We start from the raw sequence: 9,896 nt of genomic DNA, 5'->3' as shown, positions 1-9,896 counted from the left end.
ACAGTGTTGCTATATTGGTTGTAAGGTCATCCCCATTAACCTGTATTGTTGCAGTTAATTATCTATTTTGTTTGAAATACTACATTCCACAAGCGCTATTAATTTTGCCTTCTTACCATTATTCCCTCCTCTTCTATATCTGTACAGTCTGTCCCTTCTTATCCCACTATTGGCATCATTATCCAAATAGATGCTCTGCAACTCTACCTTCTCCTCTTGCTTTATAAGCCTACATTTATCTCTCAATCTTTCTTCGAGAGGTCTTGTTTGCAATATTTCAGATTACTTGAAAGAATAAGCAAACAGAAAAAGTACTTTAAATTCTTCACAGAAACAATGAGATTGCTTTGTCAAAAGGAAATCCAAAATTGTAAAAGAATTACAAAGAAGGTTAACACAAACAATAAGGGCACACTGGTGGAGTTCAGGATGTCTTATAAAGTTTCAAACAAAATGTGTGTGTTTTTAAGAGAACCCCCAATTTGAAATGTGTCATATTTACCTGCAAGTAAGAAACATTCTGATTGATTGCATATTGATAATTCAGCCATCCTGAGTGCAAAGATCAATGGCATTTAATACAAATATTTAACTCAATTTCAGCACTGTATAAGCACCTGTACAAATGCTAAAACTTCCTTTCTTTCCCCACCCCATAGTGGTACCAAAATAAAGAGAGACAATGCAAGTGCTTACCACCAGGTGTTTTAACTGGAGAAACTCCAGATTTGGTCACAGGAGTCTGAGCATTCACTGCATGCACTTGCACATTCGGTAGAGTAGATGATCCATTGGGAAAGGCTGGCTTTACCAGAAGTTCAAGTTTCTGTGGGGCACGAGGCAAGGTGGACGACTGGATATAGGGTCCAACTGCAGCTACTCGGCTGGGTGCAGAAGATACTGCTTGTTGAGGGACATTCTTGTCGGATGAAACCTAGGTATAAAGTTCAGTTCATCAACACTTTTTTGTTCTAGTTTTATTTAGCAGTTATCTTAGGCCATTACCCACCATACGTGACCTCAAAAGGGCCCCCTGCAATCAGGTTTCTGTCAATCAATAAACTTGAGTTTACTTGACTTGTAATATAAAGTGTCATTTCCTTTCTATCAGGCAAAGCACATCATAATTCACCAAACTTAAAATTCTTGTTTCAGCTTGAAATTAATTAATTTTACAAAATGAAGCTGTTTACCTATTACATGTCAAAGATATAATGTGTACTCTGAACTAATACAACATGATGGTTAAAACAATTCTTTTACTAGGAAGCCAAATCAGAATCCTTTTGAAAGAACTGAAACTTGCTTGATAGTGACAATTGGGAGACTCAAAAACACAAATTTCATCATGCATGAATGCACTTATCCAAGAGTTCTTTGTAAACCTGTTTACACTTAACACACTTTCTCTCAATCAAATTTTAGGATTATGTACAAAGCTTGCTCACCTCATGCCAATTAATTTAAAATGAGAGTATTATACCTTGAAGCCATCAGCAAGTAGGTGCTTTTATTAAGCTCTATCGAGGGAATCAAATGTATTGATTTGTTGAGAGGAGAGAGAGAGAGAGAGAGAGAGAGAGAGAGAGAGAGAGAGAGGAGAGGAGAGAGAGAGGATAACCATGATCATTTTGAATGCTAGCTGGGATAAATGGCCTAAACTTATGTCATTTTCCACATTTCAATGTTAGAATTAGCAAATTATCTATTCATCAGCATTGGGGTCACAGCTCAGATGCTACCACTTTCAGGCCAGAAATAGCAGAATAATAGCTCCATATATGTCTCAACATCCAAGATGAATTTTTTATTGTACCAAAATCTCTCATGTCAGCTATTCTCGTGGTTCTCTACGCGAAATTGACAATCCTTCAACAATAAATAATGAAACAAGTTTTAGATTTTTGTACACCCCAAGATGCTGCCAGTCTTTCTAACATTTCTGTTTATTCAGATGCAAGTTTACTTGTCTTTCATCTGCTTAGTCTTATACGTTGCTATCAATAACAGCAGGTGAGTGAGAAAGAGGGAGGGAAAGAGAGTCAAAAATTAGCTCGGAAACAGCATTTGAGGCTGGTCAACAGAATGCTCCAACTGTCAGAATGATAGCAGGCAATGCATGATGAATATACCAAGATAGTGAGAATTTGGTTAGAATTTATCATAAAACATTGTTCAGGAAAAGAACCAATTGGGGATAAAAGGAGAAATATTAAGAGAAAAAATTATATCGTTTATTTTGTTCAAGTAGTACAAGGCAAAAGCACACCGACATATAAATATGGTCTGTCTGCTAACAATAGTCATTTGAAAATTTTTCATTATTTGTACACAAAAAAATGTGACTTTACTGTTGATTTTGTTGTTTACTCAAAGAATGCAAGTTATTTCCTAACAATTATCTGGTGCACACTTTAAACTGTCCCTAATGCACCATTTGGAGAATTTGCACATTTCCAAGTAATACGTGCTTGTGTAGAAATAATTGAGTGCATCTGCTGTTTTACTTCGCAATTTTTTGACCTAGCTCACTCATCAATACTCTGATGTAAAACAAAAGCTCATTTGAACAAAATTGCTGTCATGGAGTGAGAGAAAGGACTCTTGGAACACAAATGTTAGCACTGTTTATAGAGTTGCCAGAGCTTGTGGGTATTAAAAACTCCATGATCACAATTAATCTCGTTACAAAACCATATCCATATCAAAAAAAGTTTTAGGAAAACAATAGGGAGCAATTATTGAATGGGACCAGCAACTAGAAAACACTAAGGACTGCAGATACTGAAAGTAAGAGTCAATATATGTGAAGCTGGAAAAGGACAGCAGGTCAGACAGCATCTGAGAAGCGGGCCGAAATCCTTTATCAGGACTGGGCAAGAGGGAGGGGAGCCCAGAAGAAAGTAGAGAGAGGGGGTGGTGCTGGGGAAAGGGAAGGATAGCAGGATAGTGATATGTGGAATGCAGGTAGGGGGTTATTGTAATTGGTCAGTAGGCAAATGGACAGGTTAGGTCAGAGAGGAAGGGAAGGGTGGAGCAAGACATGCGATAAGGCTGGGGGAGGAGGGACTTTGAAGCTGGTGATGTCGGTGTTGAGGCCATTGGGCTGTAAGCTTCCCAGGTGTTGTTCCTCCAGTTTCTGTTTGGCCTTACTCTTGGACGATGCCAAAGATGGACATGTCGCAGGGGGAGTGGAGGGGGGTTAAAACAGATGGCAGCTGGAAGGTTGGGCTGTTTAGTGCATGTAGAGCGCAGATGCTCCACGAACTGATCCTCCAAGTCTGCATTTGGTCTCCCCGATATAGAGACCACATGAGGAGCAACAGATGCAATATATGAGGTTAGATGACGTGCGGGTGAACCTCTGTCAGATATGGAAGGATTGTTTTGGGGATGGAGGCGAGAGGGGAGGTGTGGGGTGCAGGTGTTGTGCCTCTTCGTTGCAGGGAAAGGTACCTTGTGTGGTGGAGAAGTTGATGGCAAGTGTAGAGTTGACAAGGGAGTCACAGAGTGATCTGTCCCTGCAGAAAGCAGATAGAGGTGGGAAAGGAAATATCTTTTTGGTGCTGGGGTCTGATTATCGGTGGCAGAAATGTCGGAGCACGATGCATTGGATTCAGAGATTTATGGGGTGGCATGTGATGACTAAGGGGACTCTGTCCCTACAGTTGTTGGGGGGAGCAGAGGTGTGGGAAACGGAGGAGATGCGGTTGAGGGCAGCCTTAATTACTGAGAAGAGGAAACTATAGTCCCTGAAGGAGGAGGATGTCTGGAATATCCTGGAGTGGAATGCCTTATTCTAGGAACAGATGTGGCGGAGAAATTGCAAGTGTGGGATAGCATTTTTGCAGGAAGGTGAGTGACAGAGAGTGACTAGCTAGATGAAAAGAAAACAGGAGTAGATTGCAAATGAAGCTGCATCCAAACAACTAACATTTTTTTCATTTATTCATTCATGGAATATCGATAGCGAAATCAACATCAACTGCCCACCCCTAATTGCTCTTCAGATGGCAATGGTTAGGCACTCCAAGGGGCAACGCTGGGAGCTGATATTCATGTTCTGCATCATTGAACAGGAATAGAATTAGGACTACTAGTACTTGCTGATGACATCAAGAATAGTAGGGTTTGTAGACAAATAATTGCAGGTGACTTTGGTGCACAAAAATCTGGATACTTTGGAAAGTTGGTTTGAGAGATAGTAAAATAAAATTCAGGATGAACACTCTGAAGACATCAGACAAAATGTAGATGGAAAACAAAGCATAGCATGGAAAAATTAATAATTTTAGCCTACAAGATACACAACAATTAGAAGGCACTTTCTTTTGACGAAGTTAATACAGTGCAAATGTGGATCTTTCTGCGATATTAGTTACCTTTGCTAGTACTGACCATGTGAAGCCGAGAAAATTTCTATCAAGTTCCCAAAGACAATGCAAGAGATGTTAACATTCAGAAAACGAAGGTGACTAGGCAGACCAGATTTCATACAGTAAAAGTTTAATGTTTGGAATGTAGACCAATCAAGGCTGATAACTTTAAGTCATGATTTGGAGGTGCTAGTGTTGGACTGGGATGTACCATGTTAAAAAAAACACAACACCAGGTTATAGTCCAACAGGTTTATTTGAAAGCACTAGCTTTCGAGCTGCTGCCTCTTCATCAGGAGTTTCGAAATAGTATTGCAGAGGCGAAGACAATAATCAAGGTTAATTAGCGAACTGTGTTTTCAAATTCTGGGCCTGCCAATGGCCAAAAATGGTCTTCTTGAGCATGTTCTTTTTTTCACTATCAAAATTAGCATTTTGCAAATAATTTAAAAAATCCAAAATGACAAAAGCAATTTGAAGCAAGCACTTATAAGGATACTTATAATGAATGACGAAAAATAGTGTATGCTGACCAGGAATAAAAGTGAAAAATAGAGAGACTTCAGGACTCAGTCTGGTGACTACCTGTAGTCACCCCAATCCTGGTCATGGTTAACACTGGTGCTGTTGGAAATATAGAGCTGCTGGCCAATCAGACTGATCAGCAGGAGAATTAAATGGCTGCAGGATGACCTTCATGTGGCCCCTGCCATCTGAAAAATTCTGTACTAACATTAAAAATCTTGTGCAATATAACTCTGCATGTTGATAATAAGTTGCCAGCCTAATGCAGACATGAAACTTACTGGCACATTCTCTTTGTGTTGTAATGCTGCCTTCTTTTTCCACAAGCGCTCACGCAGATCCCCAATACGTCTGTCCATTGATGCAACTTCAGAATTACGCTTGTTTAAGGACTCTCTTTGATGCTGAAGCTTTGCATTCTGCTCTTGATTTAGTTTATTTCTTGCCTGATTGTAACACAGAAATAATCAAATTTTGCTCTTGTACTTAAAAATAAATCCAACTGTTATGAATTCTAGTTCATTTTCAACTGTCTAAAAAAGCAAATAAGAATACTTTTGCTGTTGCTGTATTCAGCAAGAAGTCTGAGTTTTAAAATTACTGCTCTCCATTGAAACACTAAAACTTGAACACTGAAGCACAGCAATAAATTAGTTGATTTCCTGTGGCACTGTACACAGGATGACAAAACCAAGGCCAATCTGCAGATCATGAAGGGATGGGTTTCAAGAAGTAATTGGCCAGCAAGCAGAGGAGGTGAAAAGGGAAGGAGACAGTACATCTGCTTCAAACTTTAACCCAGCAACAGAAGAGGTGGAACAGACTTTCCACCACCCTGAGTCAACCTAGAACCGGGGGGGATTTTTCACCCATGACCCATCAAATTCAATTATGTAGCAGGGGAAGGAAGATCCACCAATGAATGAATTGCTACTCACTGAGGCAAAAAAAATTAATGAATTATCAAATTGAGCTTTTCAAATAATTCATACAATTATCATCAGAAATGAAGGGTGACAGCAAGGTCACATGAAGCAGAAACTGACTTTGCAGAAACAGAAGGTATTGGGTGAAAAGATCAACTTGAAATGAGAAACTAAGAGTGACTGCGAAAGTCATTACACAGAAAGCCCTGCAGCCAACAAATAGCTTCAAAAACTTTAATGTCACTCATTTCAGCAAAGGTGGAATTCAGAGTCAGTATTGAAGACATATGAAATCAATCTTTTCAGACATGTTATGACAGACCTCTGGAGCTGGCAGGATCTGAAACTGATCCTTCTGGCTCAGAGATAGGGAGAATCAAGTGTTGTAGAGCTGTCACCTACAACCTAGTGATACAATAATGCATTCAAAATTCAAATCCAAATTGTTAACATCATCATGTAAAGGTTTTACAGATGTGGAATTTTAAGTTTATCATGTACTAATTACCTGCAACTCTTTGTAGAGTCTATCAAGCTCAGCGACAACAGATTGGTTGTCATGATAACCATCAATCTTTCCACTTTTCAACATGTCTAGTTGCCTGGTGAGCTCCTCCACCTTCGCAACAGCAACAACTAACTCTCTCTGCTTCTGTTGGAAGAGACTATTCATCTGTTCAATCTCCTCAACTGCAAGAACAAAATTTCAAGTATTTAACGCCAGAATTAGTTACCATTTTATCAATAAAATTAAAAATTGTACCAGGCATCCCCCTTCAAACATATATTAAGCAATGCTAATAATGCTTGCACATATATCGTATTTGAATCCTGGAAACCAATTGGCTCTCCATGAGCTTCACAGTCAACACAAAAGTAACTGAGGCCACGTTGATGAGGTCATAATGAAATATGATGTTAAACTGAATTCAACCAGAGTCATTTAGGATAGAGGAGCAGCAAGAATCAGATTGAAGGGAGGGCAATTTAGCCAACACAATGCATTTAGAGGGAGGTCAAGGGGATTTAAAGAGAGGTTTAAATACAGAATAAGCCAATTATAAGCTATGCAGTTCTCGTACAAATTTGTAATCTTGCCCTTTAAGTAGCGGAAACAAATGTAATGTTGACTTTAAAAACAATGTGGATAAATATTTGAAAAGGAAAATATCACCAGACTGTAGAGAAAGGAGGTTAAGGGACAAATTAGATAATTCTTGTAATTGGGGGCACAACATAACGAGGAGAAGTATCCGCTTTCTATGATTTTTGAAGCTGAACTATTCTGAATGAACATACAAGAGAAAATGGTATAAATGGAGACTATTTATTATTATTTATTCATTAATGAAACATGAAAGAAATGACTGAATAATTTTAAAAAAATGAAGTTGCAAGACAAGTATTATTTGAATAAAGCCTTGCCAACTTCAAAATGCAGCAGCACAATTCTGGAAATAAACAAGATACCCTACAGACATGGAAATACCATTTCAAATTTAATTGAAAATTCTTCATTCATCTCAAATGAAAGGACAGCTTGGAGATCTACTTCCAGGACAGCTGTGATAAAGAAAATAAGTGCACACAATAATCAACTTTCCTGTACTTTACCTATAGACTAGCATTTACTCAAAGGTGCCAAGAGGTCTGACGTCACTTTTAACCTAAATATTTCAACTGTTATTCAGAATCATGTTTCCCGAGCAACCTACAAGTTCCAGCTGTCAATGGCAATCAGAATTGAGCTAATTCTGACCAACTAATGTGAATACAATAAAATCGTCCAACATACCCTGCTACTTGCGTCAGCATACTACTTTGTGTGTCTCTTCTGCCCTTGTCTTATGCAAGTATTATTACATGGAACATTGCAGGAGAAGAAATGAACTGTGATGTCTTGGATTATATGAAGTTTAAAGGTAAATGATAAAGTGACGAAATACTTGATTAGGATTTCACAATGATGCATAACAGGGCAATGCTTCAGAAGAAAAATAAAGCAGCGCTGGGAAAGAGATGCAGACAGAAAAATTGGGCTGAAAGGAAAATGCCCACATTGGGAATTAGTGGATTTAGCCCAAGAAGGAAGATAACATACAATTGATGGAATAGAACCTGCTGCATGCAGGGCTTAAAACGTTTGGCCAATTTGAAGTGGAAGAAAATATTAAGCCATTCAGGATTTGACATCATGTGGGCAATTAGAAAGAATAGCAGAGTGTTGGATTTAGTTATGAAAATTCAGTTATCAGCTGCCATCAGCACATCTGATTCCTTACCTGAAGTATACATCACCAAGGATTTAACAGATTTGAGTAAAAGGTTGAACAAGGATGGTTGTAGAAATTGGTGCTGAAATGCACAAGTGTGCGAGGAAAAATCCAATTGAGGACTTTCAGCAATTGCAATAGGACTAACTGCACCAGCATGTCCCAGTGCTATTATTGACGTGATGGAATTGGACATCATGAAGTACTGGAGAAAGAAGGTGTACAGTACATGTAGTTGTGAAGCAACAATGTACTAAAGGACATTAAAGAGAAAATGAAAATAAAGTCGGTTAAGATGATAGAAAGGCAAAGTGACAATTTTTAATATATGAACGAACAGTTGATGCACATATTGAAGTGGACCGAATCCATTCTCGGCAATATGGATAGGCTGTCAACTGACAAGAAGAGCAGTTAGACATCATAAGCTAAGTTGAAGGGGAATTGTGAAAGTTCAAAGAGTGGCCTTCAAAGTGAAGATGGGGTTCAAATAGATGGTGAAAATATTGTGACATTAGATGCATGAACCAAAAGAACGTTATCACGTGATCAACTCAATTTGCCTTGGTGGTTGAGAAGCCAATGAGTTTCACACATTTGTATCAGAAGTGAAGAAAGTTTAGCAAAGTGGTTGTGTTATGTGAAGCAGTCTGTTGTTGTCCTTGATCTCCAGGACGGTCTGTGCATAACACTCTCTGTGCTGCGCAGTTGCTCCAAGGTTCTGTGCATGCCAATTGGCATGCCAGAGCATTAACCTCTGGTTTTACAAGTCGATACCACGCGTGGACCTCTGAGGTCTGTGCAGTGAAAAACCAAAATTGGAGGGAGCACTGCCTTTAGATTAGGGGAAGGTTCAAATGTCACTGCAACTATTAGCTGCAAGAATTCATTCATTCACAACAAATTGGAAAAACAAATAGGACAGCTATGGAGATTATGTATAAGCAATCTTGAGGCCTTGAAAATTTTTACTGGAATATGATGAGAACACTCATTTAGCAAGCTTGTTCTTAAATTTTCTATTTAAAGACCACTGGGCTTGTCTCGAATTATGGATTGCAAACAATCAAATCACTCATTTCAAACGAATCAAAAGTAACATTACAAAAAGGCATCCATGTTCCAGATTCGTTTCCAAGAACCTATTTAAATGCAAATTGTATTACCTCAAGAGTGAAAGGTAAAGGCTTCATTGTGGAATTAGTGACCAAGAAATAATACTTACTTTTAAATACTTATAGCTACCAGATATCAAGCAAAACAGAATATAATGTATTAAACACAAAGAACAGGCAAAAACTTTGAAGACAACACAAAGAACTGCAGATCACATAAAACTGATTGCTTTGAATGTTGAGTGATCGGCAGTTTGCTTACAGTATTTTCAATTTTTGTTTTAAAAATCTATAAAATTGTGCTTTTACAGTCCCCATTTTAGCTTGAATTGACTTTTGGTGGTCTCAAAACTAAGTGTAGCTCCCCTATCTAGACAGATGACTTGTATAGCTGAAAAATGTGTTGCTGGAAAAGCGTGGCACGTTAGGCAGCATCCAAGGAGCAGGAGAATTGACGTTTCGAGCATAAGCCCTTCTTCAGGAATGAGGAGGGTGTGCCAAGCAGGCTAAGATAAAAGGTAGGGAGGAGGGGCGTTGGGAATGCAATAGGTGGAAGAAGGTTAAGGTGAGGGTGATAGGCCGGAGAGGGGGTGGGGGCGGAGAGGTCGGGAAGAAGAGTGCAGGTCAAGAAGGTGGTGCTGAGTCCGAGGGTTGGGACTGAAATAAGGTGGGGGGAGGGGA

At 38.9% G+C, this 9,896-nt stretch overlaps 1 protein-coding gene across 2 annotated transcripts in view; it reads right to left on the bottom strand.

Annotated features, from left to right (window-relative positions):
* LOC122552713 (apoptosis-stimulating of p53 protein 2-like) overlaps window positions 1–9,896 on the bottom strand; it is a 100,130-nt gene that overhangs the window by 35,131 nt on the left and 55,103 nt on the right. For both annotated transcript variants that reach the window (XM_043695611.1, XM_043695612.1), the window contains exons 7-9: window positions 6,336–6,517; window positions 5,183–5,347; window positions 697–934 (exon numbers count right to left, since the gene is read on the bottom strand). In XM_043695611.1, the coding sequence (XP_043551546.1) occupies window positions 697–934; window positions 5,183–5,347; window positions 6,336–6,517 (585 nt within the window). The remainder of the gene's footprint in view (window positions 1–696; window positions 935–5,182; window positions 5,348–6,335; window positions 6,518–9,896) is intronic.

Source organism: Chiloscyllium plagiosum, chromosome 9 (assembly GCF_004010195.1).
Source record: "Chiloscyllium plagiosum isolate BGI_BamShark_2017 chromosome 9, ASM401019v2, whole genome shotgun sequence".
In the NCBI taxonomy this organism is placed as follows: Eukaryota; Metazoa; Chordata; class Chondrichthyes; order Orectolobiformes; family Hemiscylliidae; genus Chiloscyllium; species Chiloscyllium plagiosum.
The sequence above is the reverse complement of the archived record's forward strand: the minus strand, read 5'-3'. Positions and strand labels throughout refer to the sequence as shown.